Raw genomic sequence first — 18,522 nt, forward strand, 5'->3', positions numbered from 1 at the left:
ACAGCAAGAGAACGTAGCGTGGGGCACCCCAGCCTGGACCTTGTGGGCAAGGAGCAGGAGCCGGGCAGAACCGGAGTGAGCCGGCGTGTCCCTTCCTTAGCCTGGGCCCTGGGCAGCGCGGCCAGGAATGGAATTCTCCAGTTGGATGGAGCTGTTCTTGGAAAATCCCCACAAGCCCTTCCAGAAATGTACTTTTGTGCCTGACTATGGCTCCTTCGGAGGTGGAGGAGAAGGGGCCTTTCTGCTGCTGGACGACTTGAGCTAGATCCTTGCCCTCTCTGGACTCCTGGGCCTGGACTCTGGGACAGCTGAAGAGTCACATCTATTGAGTGCCATCTGGCAGCTTCACCAAATTCCCTCGGCCACCCTGAGAGGCAGGGATCAGTGTTCCCCTCACTGGAGAAGCAGGCGGACGCTCGGAAATGCCAAATGGCTCGTCCACAGTCACATAGCTGAGGCAGAATTGGAACCCACCTATCAAGGGTCAGCCTGCACACGATCCCAGTCCCCCACCCCCGTGCAGGACCCCCAAGGGGCAGAGAGAGCCCACAGACTGAGGATGCCTCAGCCCCACCTGACTGAGGCCTGGCCTGGCCCTGCGCCTGCCACTCTCAGAATAACCCTGCTGGTTCCGGGCACGGATCACAGGCTATCACCTGGGACCTATTTTTGTCCTTCGGGTAACAAGGAAGCCTCACCTTGTGCGGTAACCACTTGGGGCGAGGATGGAACATGTGACCCCCTAGCCCCAGCTGACCTTGCTCCCTTGCTGGGAAATGGCCCCAACAGGGAAGGGGAGGCCCAGCCACACTCCCATTGTCTCCCTGCCCCAGCCACTTCCCAGAACCCGGCTTCCTATGCCCCGTGCCCTCTTCTCGGCAGCTCGCACCTCTGCACACATACACACTGCCACCAGGGTGCCAAGAGCATCTTCATTTGTCGTCCTGATCCATCGCCAAGCCTCACCCACCTGAATAGCCAGAAAACTCTTTCTCACGTCTCGCTATGGAAAAAGCCCACTTCCTCAGGTTCCAGTTGGAGAGTTCTAGAATCCAGTTGGAGAGGGGCCTTCTGGGGACCCAGCACCTAGAACTTGACTTTCAGAAACTGGGGCCTCTTGGAGCAGTGGCTGAGAGCATTAGAGGAGACGACAGAAGCTGTGGGCACATCCACAGATGCTCTGAAAGGTCAAGCACCATCTCAAGGGTCAACCCCGAAGGCCATTTATGTGTGTGGGGGGTGATCCTTAGGGGTGGGGCCCCCAGCAGACTCACAGGGGCCCCTTACTGCCGAAACCAGGTGTGGACATGTGTACTGGGGGTGGAGTGGGAAGTGTCGAGTCCTGAACCCAGCAACGTAAGAGAAATACACAGAAAAAAGACTGGAAGGAAATCTGACTAACATTAGTGTGTCAGCAAAAACCAGAATGACTGCAGCTGTGAAGATGATAATGGTACCAGCTGTTCCATTTTTTGAGGGCCAATTATGTGCCACCCGGCGTGCTAAGTAAGGGCTTTGCTTGTATTATCTCAGGTAATCCCCACGATGCGCTCTTTGCGGGGGGGTGTTGGGCAGTGGCCTGTGGGGTGAGCTCTATAAATATGGCTGGTTCTTGCCAGGGCTGCAGCTTCGCTGGAGGTGGGTGGATGGGCCCTCGGGCCCCAGACACAGGGATGCTGCGCTCTCCCTGCCAGCGGCGCTGGCGCTGGGTGTGAGAGGACATGGCTGCCCCTCGGGGATGCCTCCCGGGAGCCAGCCAGGCCCACTGAGCTAACCCCGGCCCCCACTTGGCCCCACTCCCCTAGGCACTGGGGCTCGAAATAGCCGCTGGAAAGCTGACAATCAAAGGCGAGCTAAAAAAAGGCCCCTCAGTCTGGGCTCTGTCGCACACGGCTCGTAGGGCCTATTTTGGGGGAGAGGGTGCCGACGTGCCAGTGGAAAATCCATGGGGCGGGAGTCTCCAAAGTGGGGGACCCATGTGCCTCCCTTTCCCTACCCTGTCCCCGCACCGAGTGTGCACACACACACAATCTGCAGCCCTTAGCTCACTTTCCTGATGGTCGGACTCTGTCACCTCTACAATAGCCCAGGAGAGGGATGAGGACACTGAAGGTCAGAGAAGGAAAGCAACTTGCTCAAAGTCACACAGCTAGGAAGTGGGCAGGACAGTGGCCAGACTGGGCCCCTGTGGCTCACAGCGCAGTGCTCTCCCGTACAGAGAGGCAGCCCCTTCACTGAGGAAGCCAACACATTGTCTGCGGGAATGTCGCAAGCCCAGCGATGGCCCTGTACTCTGGGTTGGACTGGGAAGGAACTGAGGATGACTTGTCTTAATGACATGGGAAGAAATCCCATCAGAAACCCCGCAGGCCAGTTGTGGTGGGAACTTGCCCGGCTGTAGAAGGCAGCCAGGCAGGGCCTCGTCTGCAGTGAGCCCGGCCCCCACCGTCCCTGTGACCACCTCACCCTTGCCCTGCACAGGCCCCCAGAGGCTGGCAGTCCCTGCCAAGTTTCCAGGGAACGTGTCAGATAAGGGGCTGGTGCTCATGACTCCCTCCCACCCGACCACTATCTCTGACCCTACTGCCACCGCCGCCGCCACGCGGGTAGGAATCGCCCCAGGCCTGGGGAGCGGCACACACAGGGACGCCAACAACTTGGGACAACACAGCAATGTCTTTAGGTGGGAAGCCCTGGCGCTCAGATTGAGCACCAGGCTCCAGGTCCCCCTACCTATCCGTCCCAGCCCCACCCGGCCCCCCACCATCCTGAGCCCACAGTCCCACCACCCCTTATGGTAAAGCCCCAAGCCTCACCCCAGCCACTGCTGCGTCAGTGGGTCGGGGGATCCGGAGGGGAACACGCCGCCTTGTTGATCCTGGCCTGGGGCCTGGGCCCTGCCCTCTACTGAGGAGATGGGTGAGATGGAGCTGGATGCTGTCCCTTTCTGGGCTCATTAGCAGGGCACGGTGGCACCGCAGCCCCACAGCCGGCCGAGGCTGTCCTGATAACGCCCCGTGAACTCTGACTCCGACTTCCTGGTCAGTGGGATGTGATAGGGTGAGGGTCTCCATGTGCCCCGTGTCAGGGTCTCTGGGATACGACCACAGGGCGTGTGGGGGCCCCCACAGGAGTCTCCTTGTGACGCTCCTTGAGTGTGTGAGGGTGGCTGCGTCACTCTGAGGGAAGAAGCTGTTGCCATGGAACCCGTGGTGAGAGTCGTCACTGTGATGCTGGAAGGGGGAGATCCGGGAAGCTTTGTCTGCGAGATCCCAAGTCACGGTGACACCTGGAGGCAGTCAAGGGAGCCGAGTGCCCCAGTCCCCACGTCAGTGGCCCCTGCGGCTCTCACAGCCTGACTCACTGCATGGCCCCGGACCCCGGCACCCCCCGCCCCCTGCTCCGGCGCCCTTGCTCTCATTGCCCGCTGTTCTCAGGTGACTCTTCCCTTGACCCTCGGGCCCACTTCCTGTCCCCCCACCTCACCCACCTGCCCGGGTCCTGGGAGGAGGCCAGGGCCGCTCGGGAAGGGGAGGACAGGTGGGCTGAGGTGAGCTCCTTGCACACGCACACGCATTCTGACGTAGGCATCACGCAGAACGCACTGCAGCAAGAGCGTGAGCGCACGCACACACACATGCCCCCACACCTGCTAGAGTGACCGGCTGCCCAGGGGGTTCCCAAGCTCAGTCTCCCAACACTGGCCCTGCCAAGCAGGCTCCCCACACCGCCTGCCACCCTTTGGGTCCTCATCCCTCGGAGGCTCTCTCTTTAGAGACCTGTCATCCCGCAGCAGCAGGAGGTCTGCAGGTGAGACCATGGGAAGAACTTGTGCCCTGAGGCCCAAGCTAGAGTCCTGGGCCGGGTGTAAGTAGGTTGGGAGGTGGGGTCTCTGAGGCCCCAAGACGGTTTCTTTCTTCGTGAGTGAGGGCCGGACTGACCTCTGGGCCTCTTGCTTCAAGGGCCCTAATCGCTGGGGCTGGAAAAAGTTTAAAAATATCCTCATGTTTACATTCTTTCCAAGCCCGCCTCCCAACCCTCAGTGCTGGGTCCCTTTGATCTGGCCCCGAGCCTCTGGAAGGGGCCTGGGAGAAGGGGAGCATGAGGCCCCCGCTGGGACTGACCCCTCGACCCCCTCCAGCCCCAGACCTGTGAGACCCCTCAACATCGCAGAACCAGGGAGCGCAGGCCTTGGAAAGGAGCCAAGGCCAGAGGGGATCATCCGGCAAGGCCAGGTGGGGGCTGGAGCCGGGGCCCTCTCCATACACCCTCCCAAGAGCCTGGGCCTCGCGGGGCCCCTAGGAAGTGTGTGTAAGCGTGGGGCTGCAGGCATCTGTGGTAAGTCCTCGACAATCCCTGGACTGGGGAAGGCCACATTTATTAAGCTCTGTGCTAAATGCATTTTTTAGGAGTTTTCTCAGTCCCAACAACCTCATGAAGTAAGGCCCATTTTATGAACAAGTAAACCAAGGCTCAGAGAGGTGAAGCAATTTACCTGGGAATGCACAGCAAGGATGAGCAGAACATGGATCACATGCTCTTCTGCCCATACTGAGCCCTCTCCCCGACCTCGCCCTAGCAGGGTCTAGGCCCTGCCTGCAAAGCGAGGCCCGCCTCACCAGCATGAATCCCTGCAAGCCCTCACTGACCCACTGCCAAGCCTGGAGACCGATGCCAGCTTCGTGTTTCTCTCCCTCTGCGAGCCAGGATGAGCCACGCCCCCTCTCTGATCCTCACTTTCCTCTATAAAAATGGGGCTGAGGATCACAGGAGAGGTTTATGTGCCCACATATGCTCAGGGAAACTGAGCCCTTGTCCCTAGGGAAGGGCTTGTGCACCTTGTGGTCAGCTCCAGCATTGACTCAGCCAGGGAGTGGCCTGGGGCCTGGAGGCCCAAGGAAGAAGCCCTCAAACGGGGGCAGATGCCTTAATTTGCCCCAGTATCCTGTCATCCATCCTTTCTTTTGCTTGTCTCGTACCCACCTGCTCCCAACCCACCCATGCATCCATCCACCCATCCACCCATCCACCTACCAATCTGTCTATCCACTCACCCACCCACCAGCCTATCTACGTATCCCTCCATCCAGAATAAGGACTCAGAGAGCATGGTGGTTCCAGCTCAGGTGACACATCTTACTCTCTGTATTAACCTAGGAAGTTCCCTCCATGTTTTTGCAATTCACCTTCCCACCTATACAATTATAGATAAGCAAGTCACTTAACCTCTCTGAGCCTCAGTGACCTCATCTGCAAAGTGGGGAGATACCAGGATACCAGGATCTACCTCACAGGGTTATGAGAAAGGGTCTAGGCAGGAAGGAGCTGGCCTGCGTGCTCTCTAAGTCCCTTCTGGGGGATCCTGTGGGAGCACAAACCAGCTGAAGGCTGCAGACACTTCTAGAGAGGTAACATGGACCTCAGCCAGACAGTTCTGCCTTGTGCCCTGGTTCCAAGACTCCCAGCTACGTCCCTTAACCTCCCTGACCTTCGAGATCCTCCACTAGAACACGCGGCCAATAATTTGCCCTTGTATGTTGATGAGAAGATTAGATGAGATGCTACCTCCAAAGAGCTTTACAGCCCGAAGACTTCTGAGAGGGTGCAGGCCAGTCAGAGGATCTGGAAGGGGGCAAGGAAGGCCTGCTTGGTCTAGGGTAGCCAGCAGAGCCTCCAGTGGGGGTCTCTGAGCCCAGGGTGACTGGAGCCAGCCTCAGAGTCCATCCCCTGGGCTGGGGATCCTGGTTGAGTCTCCCAGCCTCCCCCAGGCCAACCAGGTTGCCCGTCCTGTCTCTCTTGGCTGGGCTTGGCCCCTCTCCCACAGAATCTGCCAACAGTGGAGAGATTATCTCCTAAAAATAGGGCCTGGGCCCCACAGAGGTTGTTTTTCTCCCTTCCCCGTGATTTACCATCAGCAGCTCAGGGTGCCTGGGACAGCAAGTCCCCCTGCCTCCCCAGAGATCGTTGGGAAGGGGTCATGGGGGATCAGCACGTGTCTAGGGTCAGTCAAGGGTCAGGGATTGGAGGTCAATCTGGAGGCGTGGTCAGGGCTCAGCAGGGCAACAGGAACATGGCTTAATCTTAGGCCAAGGACAGGGCTTCACCTCGGACAGGGGAAGCGGCAGGGTAAGCCACGGCGGTTCCTGTCCCTCCCCAGTGGTGACCATCTGAGGGACTCCCTGCCTTGACTTTCTGCAGATGCACCCATGTGCTCGCCAGCCTGTGTGTGAGACACAGAAGTGCCCTGGAGTCCGCACTGGGGCAGAAGGACGTGTCCCCAGCCTCACCTCTCCTGTCCCAGCCCCATGGGGCCCTCAAGACTCCTGCCTAGGACCCTCCTGAGACTGAGGGACCTCTGACCACCTCCGTGTGCTGGTGACTCATGCACAGGGACACAAGTTGCTCACATATAAGCAGAAGACACAGACTCATAGTTTGTGATCTCCCATAGCAAAGATGACATCCAGGAAAACACAGAAATGACACCCTCAAAGATACCACTCCTCAACCATCACCAGCACAGTGTTAACCCAGCCAGGGTCTGTGGCCAGTGGGCTCTGGATGCCCCAGGAAATGACCCATCTTGCTGTGACCCCAAGATCTCACCATGTGGACTCATATGATGCCCTGCATCCTTCCCCACAGGGGACCCCAGTCTTGTCCCCTGGTCAAGCCCCCAGACCTTTCTGTGCAGCAGGAGACAGGGAAGGCATGAGGGGGCAGGTGTGTGCATACGTGTACACGGACACTAGGACACGGGCATAGCAATCCCTTAGGGCCCAGCCCAGCTCTCTGAGGCTTTATTATTGAACAAACATGCTGCCATTTGGAGCGCTCCCATGGGCAGCCCGTAAAGTCAGCATCCAGGGTCTGGGGACACATCTGGTGACAGTGCCGCCATCCCAGGGCAGGTGGAGGGGCTTCTACTCTGTCCTGGCCCCTGCTGGATCCCCAGCGCTGGGCCTTCTCCCAGTGGGCTCGGATGGAGCCAGAGGCCAAGCTCCCAGCTGGGGCTGCCTGGACCATTCAGACGGCCGCCTTCAGGGGCACGCTGTCCACTGGCTGATCCAGGTCCTTCTTCCTCGCCAGGGCCAGGTGGGTGAAGATGAGGATGAGGAAGAAGCCTGAGGGGCCCAAGAGAGATGGATCAGCCCTCAGAAGAGGCTTCGAGACTTGCTCATCACGAGGGACTCCCTGCAATTGGTATCGGTTTAATACAGAGATGAAGTTCCCTAGACAGCACCCCGAGGCTGGGCTGGGTATGACTCCGGTCCTGGCGCCTAGAGAAGCTCGACTGCTTGGCCCACTTGGTCCTCACCAGGCCCTCACCCCGCTGAGGCTACTCCAGTACACCCAGCCTCCAAAGTCCCCTTCTCTGTGGGACACTTTGGGTGGAGGTCATCTAGGAGCCAGTGAGTTATCTCCATGGACCTCCAAGAGAAAGGCACATCATGGCGTTGTGCTGAACCAGCAAAGAAAATGTTTAGGGAGCTGAAGAAATAAAGGGGATGGAGACGGTGGTTTAGACTGAAGGAATTAGGCTAGAAAGACCTGGGCTCTGTCACAACCTGGCTGTGTAACCTTGAACAAGTCACTTAACCTCTCTGAGCCTCAGTGACCTCATCTGCAAAGTGGAGAGATATCAGGATCTACCTCACGGGGTTATGGGAAGAGTCTGTGGAATAATTCACATGGCAGGGACCAGACATGTGCGATCATGTAACAGTAATGCCGTTATCAAATATGCGATAATGACTATGATGACAGCAGACAAAAGCATAATGACTAGGAGAGTTGGAGGGTCCCTTTTTCAGAACTAGGGCACCATGGGGACAAGGGGCACTGTTTATTTGGAGGCTGCACCTCCAACCACCCATCGCCCCCCACCATGCAGGATCCCAGCCCCAATACCTATTGCTGCCAGGGTGCCCACCAGGGTGCCCACTGCCGAGAGCTTCGTGGGCATGCCCTTCATGCGGCCCACCTTACGCATGCACTGCCCCTCCACGTTGCAGCGACACACGATCACTGGGGAGAGGGGAAGAAAGATAAAGGTGGTAGGGGAAGGTTCCCCAGCTGCTCGGAGTCCCCAGGCCGGCCAGTCCCCATGGCTGATATACATGTTTTTGTGCATATGTGCATATCCATGTGTGTGTGAAGTTGCATGTTCCTCTGCATGTGTGCCTGTGTGTACACAGGTACATGTGCCTGGGCACAAATGTGCAAGTGTGCACAGGCCTATGCGGTCTGCGTGAGCCTGCATACGTGTGTACCCAGCCCGTCCCCCTGCATCCCAGTGGTCCCCTCAGGAACTGCAGCCTGCCAACCTTGCCTGCACCCGAGCACGGGCCTCACCTCGAACCAGGAGCTGCCACATCCGCCCATTGTGGCTGACCACCACAGGGACCACGTGTTCATGTGGCTCCACCCAATGCAAGGCCAGGGTGAGGTAGGCATGGGAACCTGTTGGGACAGTGGGCAATGACCAGGGTCACTAGCCTGGACAGGTCGTCTGGGGGCTGCTCCCACTAGGCTCAGCCCTGCTCCAATGGTGGAAGGGGGATCTCCCTTCCAAGAGCACACCCCTCCCCCGCCCCTGCCCTGCCCACAGCCTCCCTTCCCCTCCCCCACCACACACCATTGAGGGGCTGGAGCCGCCAATCCCTCTGCACTGTGGGGTTGGGCCCAAGGGCAAAGCTGTAGGGACCTCTGGCCAGGTCAGGGTCCTCGCTGGGTCCACTGACAATCACGCCATGGTCCTGGCGGGGTGTGCAGAGGTGACGGGAGAGCACAGGGGCCGGAGTCAGGGCTGGGGGAGGAGGGGCCTTCCGGAAGTGGATCGCGAGGGTGGCAGAACTGCTCAGTCTTGGCTCATCTGCAAAGGAGGCAGCGCTGAGCTGGCCCCGGGCATTGTCGGGGTGAGGGTGAGCTCCAGAGTCCCTGGGCTGGTCCCTTTCCCCACAGCCCATGAGTCCCATCCTGCCGCTCTCCCTCTTCTCCTCTCCATCCATCATTGTCCCCACACCAGTGTGAAAATGCCTGCACCATAGCCCAGCTCGGGCCGAAGCCTGCCTCCCTGATCTCCCCGCCCCAGGCCGGCCCTTCACCTGTCAGAGCCGGTTCAGAGCTCAGCTCATCTCCTGGGACTCCCGCCCCAGGGGTGGCACTGTTCCTCCTTCCACCTCCCACCTCCATGCCCCCCTCTGCCCCAGCCTGGCCCTGTGGTGACACCCTGAGTGGCCTTCCTGGGGCTAAGGGGCAGGGCTGGGGGATTGTGAGTGTCAAGTTAGGAGGGTGGCAGGAGCGGGGAGGCAGAAGCCAGGCCTGCCTGCCTGGGGGAGACTCATTCTGAGAGCGGGACACTGGACCCAGCTCCTTGTCCCTCCTCCTGCCTGGGGCTGGGAGGATGTGGGCGAGGGCCCCAGGGAGGAAGCTCCGTCCTGCCCATCTGTCTGTCCAAGGTCTGTGCTCCCTCCCAGAAGCCCCCACACTTCCTGGCCATACCTGCATCCTGGGCCTCCAGGAGCACTGTGTATGTGTCCCCAGGCTGGGCGCCCTGCAGGGACCGGGCCGTGTGCACCTCCCCAGAGACATTGTCAATGCAGAGCCAGCCCTCCGAGTCATTGGCCAGGGAGAACCTGAGGCCCAGGGAAAGGCAGGGGGTGGGGAGGCTGTGGGACGACATGTGGGATCTTGCCCAGGGCCATGTGACCTGTTCAAGTTCCACACCCTCTCTGTGACTCAGGGGCAACAGCAGTGCCCGAGTGCCCAGTCTCTGTCCCCAGCGTGAGGACCTGTGTTGGTGTGTATTCTAGCTCTCGTAGAGTCCAAACACCCACTGCATACCCTGCCCAGTCTACCCAGCCCTCATCCCCACCCAGGGGACACAACCTTGGCATTAGCCATAGTTTGAGAAGTAGTCCAGGCCATAGATAATGGGAGTCCCTTCCGAGGCCCGGGGGTCAGCCCTGGGGACAGGAGAGATCCAGCCCAGATAAGGGGCTGGACTTTCTGCTCACCTGAGGGGTCTGCTCGTGGGGTCTGCGGGCTGGACGGTCAGCAGGAGGGAGCCGGCCGGGGTGCTCACTGGGACTGTGGCCTCGTAGCTTTCCTGGGCCAACTTGGGGGGCGGCAGCACCCTCTCCACCAGCACAGTCACTGTGGCCGTGGCTCCAGGGCCGGGGCCCTGCCCCACCAACTCTGCCACGTTCTGCACCACCACTACCACCTCGTGACTGGGAGCTGCCTCATAGCTGAGGTTCTGGAACCAGCGAGGCCAGGGTCGCCATGTGGGCTGGGGCGTGGTGCACGGTGCACGCATGTGTGCGTGCGTGCCCCGTTCCTGCCCTCCCAGCCCCTTACCTTGCAGAGTCGGAGTTGGACATCACCCGAGTCTGGCTCCCAATCCAAGCCGAAGATCCCTTCCCCGTTTCCCGCCTTGATGGCGAAGTCCATGAGGCGGAAGGCAGGTTCAAGGTCGGCATCCGTGGCTGCGAGTGTGGCCACCAGAGTCCCGGGTTCCACATCCTCGGGGAGGCTGATAGGCCCAATCTGGAGAGGTGGGGAGGGGCGGTGAGCCCCCCACCCACACTCTACCCAAGGTCTCCCCCATGTCTACGTACCTGGGAAGTGAACTCGGGAGCGTGGTCATTGACGTCTGCGATGGTGACTGTGACCTCGCACGTGCTGCTGAGTCCTAGCAGGGAGGGCATATTGGGGAGGCCAGGATAGGAACAGCGGGGACAGGGGGTCCGGGTCACCCCTGGGGCACTTACCACCCTCCTCGCCTGCCAGGTCACTGGCCAGCACTTGGAGCAGGATGTCCTGGCCGGCGCGGAGTGGAGCAGCCCCCAGTGTCACGCTGCCTGAAGTGGGGTCCAGCTCGAAGGCTCTCCCTGCTGCCCCCTCCTCAGGTTCAGGACTCAGGAGCCGATACACAATGTGGGAATTGGGGGAGCCAGGGGCATCCGAGTCCTCCGCCGACAGCCTGGTCACTTCGGTGCCTACAAGACAGCATCCACCTGCGTGGAATCACAGCCCACCTGGAGGCCTTGCCCCACCCACTGCTTTTTTGTGCTAAACTGAACTTGAGCTTATATGAGTGAGTATGTTTGTCTTGGGGAGGGGCATTGACATGGGGGCCTGACGCCGGGCCCCAACCCAGAGAAGAGCAAGTTAGGATGGTTTATAGGGAGTCTGCCCCTCCCCCATCCCTGACAAAGCCCATTGCTCACCTGGGGGGCTGAGCTCGGGGATGCTGATTGGGGGGCCAGGCGGAGGGCAGACAGGCACGTTGTCATTCTCATCCGTCACCACCACATGCAGCTCCAGAGGTTCTGCATAGTCCTTGCCACGGGCATTCTGAGCCCACACCTGGAGCAGGTACTACAGTGGGCAGTGGGGGGCTTCCGGTCAGGGCCGAGGGCAGCCCCAGCCTGGCCTGACTCTGAGCCCCCTGCTGGTGGCCAGCTCCAGCTCTTCTGGGCTGTCTTGCACTGTCTCAGTACCTGTGGGGGATGTGACACCCCCAAAAGCCAACTGGACAGTGACCAAGTACCCCCAACCTGCACCCCTGGTTCCCTCTCACCTCACCTCAGCCTGGGCTTCTCGGTCCAGCTGGCTGGTCACGTAGAGTTTCCCCTCTGCGTCCACATCAAAGGGTCCAGGGGGCTGGCTCTCCAGGTGATAGTGCACATCGCCCCCACTCCAGTGTACCTGGGAGGGGGACACAGAATGGGGGCACCCCGGGCCAAGGGGCAGGAACAATCCGTGTCAGCCCTTGTGTCCCAGCTGATTCCAGGGGAGGAGCCTGGGCCCCAACTACTATGTGACCCCAGGGAAGTTGCTGTCCTCCCTGGCCTTGGAGTTCAGGCAGGATCCTTCTGTTTTGGGGGCACTCACTGTGGTGGCAACTCCATAGTGGCCTTGCCCTGGTCCAAGCCTGGACCCTGCCCAAAGAGCCTGAATGACCAGGTTATTTTATTTTCTGCTTTCTCAGGCTGGCCCTGACCCCAGGGCATTCCTAGAAGAGGCCCGAGACATTCCTGGCCTAGGTGACAATCCCCATGGCATTAGGAGGGGGCAGCTGTTCTCCCTGAGGAAGCCTTAGGCAAGCTAGGGAGGTCAGAGCACAGAGACACACCTGCTAGAGGATGGCAGGCGGGGGGCTGTGGGCCTGTTCCATGACAGGAAATGATGAGAAGAGTGAAGGGAGGAGAGAGGTCAAGCTGGGTCCCAGAGCCAGCCCCTAAATGTCCACGAGAATCAGGCCCAGCTACAGAATCCATGGGGCTGCTTCAGCCGCTGACAGCCACTTACTCACCTGGGCAATGTGGTGTGGGTATGGGACTTGGAGATTCTCTGCCAGGTGGATAGGCTCTAGGGACACCCAGGTGCTCTCCACTATGGAGACATCTATGGTAGCTGTGGCCTGGTGGCCTGAGGCCTGGTCTCCCATGTCCTTGACCTGTACCAACAGCTGGTAGGGCCCCTCCAGGGCATGGTCTAGGCTGGTGCTTCCTAGAAGGGGTAGGATGGTCAGCTGAGCAGGGGGCCAGGGGCCGGGGGCCAGGGCATTATTCTCAGTAAGATATGAAATACAAAACCAAGTATATGGCAGGTGCTTGAGATACACTCTTGGACAAAGGATGAGAAGGCTTTTTAGCACCATTGTGAGCATCCAACCAGGACTCGACAGTTTGCAAAGTCACTTCCGTATCTATCCACACAGTGAATGGTTGATGGGCTGGAGGGGTAGGTGGACGACCCGGATGGGAAGGTGGGTAGCAGGGTAGACGATCAGTTGAATGAAGGGACGGTTGACTAGGCGGATGGACGGGGGTTTGGGTGTGTGAATGGGAGAGCGTTTGGATGAGTGAGTGTTGGCAGATGGACTGCATAGTTGGGAGTGGTAGATGGGGGAATGCGTGGATGGCCAGGCTGACGTATGATTCGCTTTTCTTTCCATCCCCAGCCTGTGGCTCTGGCCTGAGCTCCCAGGTCCCGATCTCTCCTGCCATCAGTCCCAACGTCTCCCAGCAATGTCCTAAACTACAACCCCCGAGGCCACTCCTATCTTTGTCCCTTTGGCCCAGGGCTCCAGAGTGTCGAGCTGAGGCACTCCATTCATACCCTTTCCTAGCCCTGCTCGTGTGGTTCTGCCTCGGTGGCCTTCTGCCTTCCTTCTCTCCCCACCTAGAACGCCCTTTCCACCTCCTTTGCCTCTCAAAGCCCATCCTTCTTGTACAGCTCAGATGCCATCTTCTCCAGATGTCCCTGACCCTCCCTCCCTCCCCGGCATACCCAGCTCAGGCTCACCCTTGGGGCTGAGGGCCAGAGCGCCCAGCCGAGGTTCCAGCTGGAACATGTCTGGGGAAGGCTGGGCTGGGGCCTGGCTCAGGATGTGGAATCGAAGGTCCGAGTTGGCTGTGCCTGGCTCATCTCCATCCGAAGCCTCAAGGAAGAGGAAGGGGATGCCTGATGGGGGGGTGGGGTACACTGTAAGGGAAAGAGGGAGTGGGGAGAGTCTCCCATGCCTCCCATCTCGCCCTGTCCTTTCTTCCATGTCATCATCACATCAGGCCTCTGCAGGTGGGCCACTGGATTTTATCTCACTCCACGGATGAGCAAACTGAGGCCCAGAGTGGATGGGACCCTCACTTGGGGCATGGGGTGCAGGGTGAGACAGAAACAGGAGAGGGCAGCTTGGACCTTGGCTGCCCTGTCCCTGTGCTGACTCTCTGGCTATGTCTTTGCTCTCTGCTGTCCCATCAGTGCCCACCTGACCTTGCTGTAAGTTGGCTGCCCTGGTCACTCACCAGGCCTGGTGCCCTGGCTCAGCTGAGCTCTGTAGATGGCTTGGGAGAAACGGGGCACCTGGTCATTCTCATCCTTCACGTGCACGCGCACAGGCTGTGGGCCCCACAAGACATGTCCATCCTTGGTCTCCAGGGAGACCTGGCAGGGAAACGCGGTCAGAGTCTGGCTCTGCCTTGCCTGCTGTCCCCTACTTGGCCCAGCCGTACCTGCAGCTGGTACTCTGCCTGTTCCTCTCGGTCCAAGGCTCTGGTCACCAGCAGGAAGCCAGACTCCGGATCCACAGCAAAGGGGCCCTCAGCTGCCCTGCCTGAGTCCCCTGACAGCACAACCTGGCCTTCAGCCTCCTCACGGGGCAGTGGCAGCTGGTGGGGGAGAACAGAGGTGAAGAAGTGGAGGGAGTGGTGGCCAGGCCTGGGGGAAGCCCCCTCCACCAATGGCTGCATTTTATATGTAGGGAGACTGAGTCTCAGAGAGGACTGGCACCTGCCTGAGATCACACAACTGGTAAGCACCAGGACTGAGATTCTTTTATTTTATTATTTTTTTTTTTTGAGACAGAGTCTCGCTCTGTTGCCCCGGCTAGAGTGCCATGGCTTCAGCCTAGCTCACAGCAACCTCAGACTCCTGGGCTCAAGCAATCCTCCTGCCTCAGCCTCCTGAGTAACTGTGCCACCACGCCTGGCTAATTTTTTCTATTTTTAGTTGCCTGGCTAATTTCTTTCTATTTTTAGTAGAAACAGGGTCTCGCTCTTGCTCAGGCTGGTCTCAAACTCCTGACCTCAAGTGATCCTCCCGCCTCAGCCTCCCAGAGTGCTAGTATTACAGGCGTGAGCCACCGCGCCCGGCCCAGGACTGAGATTCAAAGTCAGAACTCTTTTCCCTGTAACCTCATTCTTTCCGAAGCTTGCAACCAATATCTCATTCTCTAACTCGAAGCTCTACTCTCTGCTGGCGTTATGATCTTCTTAGGCATTCACACTGTATGTTGAGCATCCTTAATCTGAAAATCTGAAATTTGAAATACTCCAAAATCCGAAACTTTTTGAGTGCCTACATGATGCCACAAGTCAAAAAATTCCACACCTGACCTCATGTGACAGGTCACAGTCAAAACGTAGTCAAAACTTTGTTTCATGCATAAAATTATTAAAAACATTGTATAAAATTACCCTCAGGTTATGTGTATAAAGTGCATAGGAAACATAAATGAATTTCGTGTTTAGACTTGGGTCCCATCCCCAAGATATCTCATTACGTATATGCAAATATTCCAAAATCTGAAAAAGTCCCAAATCCGAAACATTTCTGGTCCCAAACATTTCAGACGGGGGACACTCAACCGGCATAACACATGCGGACTCTCCGGAAAGCAGGGTTTGGAAGAGAAACAGAGCAGGGAAGAGGCAGGGTGCTAGCGGAAGGGGAAGCGGGGCTTTGCGGGGAGGGAGGGGAGCCCGCAGGCTCTAGGCTCACCTTGGCCAGGTACAAAGGGAAATTTCCACCATAGTTTTCTGGGACTTCCACGTACAGCTCTGCAGGCTGGGCCTCAGGGAGTGCCTGTGGGAGGATTCTTCCCTCTCACCAGGCACTGGGACCCGACAGAAGAGAGCAATTTCTGCCCCTTCCCTGGGCCTGGCCATACCTTCGTCCATCCACCCTCTGGCCTTTGACCTCCTGAATCCACAACAGGCCCATAACCCCAGCTCTGAACGCCCCCAGGCCCCCGCTGTTCCTATGGTCAGTGTAATTGGTCCAGGAGTTGGGGGCAAGGGTGCCAACCCCCAGCACCAGGACGTGAAGGAGCGGGGCAGGGCTCTGCTTACCTGGGGGACGGAGAGGCAAAGCAGCCACAACCAGGCAGGGACCATGGTCAGGACGGGCCTGGGAGACGGGGCACTGAGGATGCAGCCCAGATCGGAGGGCAGGGGTTTTCCTCCCACGCACACAGCCAGAGTGATCACCAGCCTCCTCTCCTCCCCTTTGAAGTGCCCATGGCTCCCCATTGCCCTCAGGGTAGTGTCCCGCTCCTCGGCCAGGCCCAGCCACCCTGCCTCTCGGCTCTTGCCCCCACGAGAACTCCACCGGAGTTTCACCTCCAGACCTTTTCTCCTTCCTGCCACAGCCTTCCCAGCTCACAGATCCCAAAGTAGTAATTTTCCAGCAGCCCCCAAAAGCACAAAAGTTTGAAGCTGGAAAGACCCTGATGACCCTGAGGGTCACTTCCTGTAGCCACCTCATGTTGCAGGCAAGGCCCAAAGAGCAGAGCCTGGCCAAGGTCACGGAGGATTTGACCACAGGGTTCCTCCTGGGATAGAGGACTTGTGGCTCGGAGTTTCTGGGACAGGCCTGCCTCCCACTGCCGCCCTCCAGCAAGGAGTGCCCAAGGGCAGGAGCCCGGCCCTCATCTCGGCACTTTCTAGCACTGAGCATGGAGCTGGACACACGAGACATTGACAAATCGACAAATAGACAAATCGACAATCACTTTAGGATGGACCCCTGGGAACCCTCCCCAGATGGGGAGGACGGGGCAGTGTTTCTCCTCCGCCCCCACCAACCCCAGCCTCAGTCCTGCCCGCCCCACTGCTCCCAGCCCCTCACCCTCTCGTGCCCAAGGCTGGTGCCTTTGGTCCAGCCACCAGGCAAGAGGGCTCCTTCTCCGGGGAGCTCCGGCCAGGCAGGGCTGGGTGGGGTAGGGCAAGGCGGACACTTGAGCAGGTAGGCGGTTCAGCCTCGCTTGCTGGGGAGTGTAAACCACCACTGGGCCCACAGCAACAGGCCTGGCTCCGCCCAGCCCCCCAAGTTACTCATTGACTTTGGGAAGCTGGGCGCCGCTCAGCATCCGTGACTGCCAGCCCTGGGAGGTGGGCAGATCATTGGCCTGGCACTCTCCCCTCCCCAACACGGCCCAGTGGCTATTCCTTGGCCCTCTGGGCTTGGACACTGCTTCTTTTTCTGTGGCTCCAGACTTGGTCTCCCACCTCCCCCGTGCATGCTCCGGCATCTACAGCTGAATCTCTGCACACTCTGTTCCGTTTACATGGAATGCCCTTCCCACCCCTTCGTCTGTGCGGTGGGTACCTGCTCATGCTTCAGTGCTCAGCGCGGATACTCCCTTCTCCAGGAAACTTCCCTGCACCCACAGGCTGGTTCAGGGGCCTCCTCTGGGAATGCACCGCTATGTGCCATGTGCTACCTCTATACATGCACAGAGGACGCCACATTGTCGTTGTGTGTCTCTCCCATTAGACTAGGAGCCCCTCCAGGGCAAGACTCAGGCACTCAGCAGCGACCTGGCTCTTGCCCTGCCCTGGCAGCTCCTAACTGGCTTGGGGAACTCAGACAAGGAGCCGGAGGTTGCACACAAAGGACGGATGAGCAGTGCGTGACCTGAACTGGGTACCCGGGGCTCCAGGTCACCCACCAGTGGACCAGCGCTGGGGGAGGGGGTCAGCAGCCCGTGAGCACCCCTGTGGTTCTCCAAGTCCTGACACTGGCCACTCAACACCAACAGGGCAGGGACAATGGACTGTCTTGTACCTCTGAGAGGCAAAGACAAGATTAAACCAGCTCAGGTGACCTTGAGGGAGTGGCAGGGCTGACCAGGGGCCCTTCCCCCAGTGAGGGCAGCCAAGCAGAGCCAGGAGAAGCTTCTGGGGCCCAGGAGTGTGGGAGGAGGGGAGAGAGCAGGAAGGGTGGGAGATCCTGGTCTCCAGGCCGCCGCCCCCCCTTGGAGCTTCCCACGGTCTCCCCACGTCCCTTCTGCTGTGTATCTGCGTAGTCTCCCCCAGGCTGGACGCCAGGCCAGGACCCCTCAGCTGCCCCCAGCCTCGTCACAGGCTGGGTGCCTGCCTTGGGGCCACAGAGGGGCTCACACGTGCTGTGTTCCTGCTAAGTGACTGGCACTGCTCTGGGTGGGGACTTTCATCATCCCACCCACTGCATTCTGAAGGGGCATTGTCACCGTGTCACACACTCAGGCACAGAGAGGCTGAGTGGCTTGCCCAGAGTCACATAGCTAATAAGTGGCAGAGCCAGGAAGGTTCCGACTTTCTCTTCAGGCCCAGGGACCCTCCCTTGCTGTGAGGAAACAATGCCCTCTGCGCGCCCCGAAGCATGTTAGGGGGAGCGGGGGAGCAGCAGCAGCTTTGAGAGGCCACGCTGCCCTGGGGAGCACGTGGGTGACTCTCAGAGCACACGGAGGAGCCCTCACACCTCCCCCTGCCATTGAACAAGCTGCCATCAGGAATCTAACCAGGCTGCAAAGGCTCCCAGGGGTCTGTGGAAGGAATACATTGAACTAAGGCAGGAACGTACTGGACACTTACCAAAATCCGTATTAGGAAAAAAAAAAAAAAAGGAACGTATGGACCCTGACCCAGCACCTTCTCAGAAACTGTCCCCCACCTTGCCCCAGGCTGCCTCCAGGCTTTAGAGATGGGCAGAAGTGTATACCAGTCCCCGCTCAACCACTTCCCGCCCATCGCCCATCGCCGAATGGGGAATGGGGATGTTCGTTCCTGAAACCGCGTAGGTCAACTCCTAATGAGCGCCTGTACCAAAGGTGACAGAGCCTTGGGCTCCTGTTGACTGGGCGTGGCTGGGTGGGGAGACAGGTGTACCTCCAGCCACAAGCGCGTGGGCACACGTTCCTGTACAAACGCCAGATCTCTCATTTTAGGCAGAGAGGGCTCCAGGGAGCTG

The 18,522-nt window shown here is 59.1% G+C and overlaps 1 protein-coding gene across 4 annotated transcripts; it reads right to left on the reverse strand.

Annotated features, from left to right (window-relative positions):
* Positions 1-6,762: 6,762 nt before the first annotated feature.
* Positions 6,763-16,497, reverse strand: CDH16 (cadherin 16). 4 transcript variants are annotated; one of them, XM_069456395.1, is made up of 18 exons: positions 16,420-16,497; positions 15,642-15,699; positions 15,292-15,375; positions 14,025-14,180; positions 13,818-13,956; positions 13,318-13,476; positions 12,323-12,519; positions 11,593-11,715; positions 11,235-11,385; positions 10,776-11,003; positions 10,623-10,696; positions 10,363-10,551; positions 10,020-10,261; positions 9,505-9,638; positions 8,639-8,809; positions 8,356-8,463; positions 7,912-8,028; positions 6,763-7,124 (listed from the first exon to the last, which is right to left on the reverse strand). In XM_069456395.1, exons 2-18 carry the CDS (start codon positions 15,684-15,686, stop codon positions 7,027-7,029), a joined length of 2,415 nt encoding a protein of 804 aa, XP_069312496.1. In that variant the 5' UTR covers positions 15,687-15,699; positions 16,420-16,497; the 3' UTR covers positions 6,763-7,026. The 4 variants fall into 4 exon arrangements, with proteins under 4 accessions (XP_069312496.1, XP_069312495.1, XP_069312498.1 ...); XM_069456394.1 differs by having other exon boundaries at positions 8,639-8,875; XM_069456397.1 differs by lacking the exon at positions 13,318-13,476 and having other exon boundaries at positions 8,639-8,875; positions 12,323-12,445; positions 13,876-13,956.
* Between the last annotated feature and the right edge of the window lie 2,025 nt (positions 16,498-18,522).

The sequence above is a fragment of the Eulemur rufifrons genome, chromosome 23 (assembly GCF_041146395.1).
Source record: "Eulemur rufifrons isolate Redbay chromosome 23, OSU_ERuf_1, whole genome shotgun sequence".
In the NCBI taxonomy this organism is placed as follows: domain Eukaryota; kingdom Metazoa; phylum Chordata; class Mammalia; order Primates; family Lemuridae; genus Eulemur; species Eulemur rufifrons.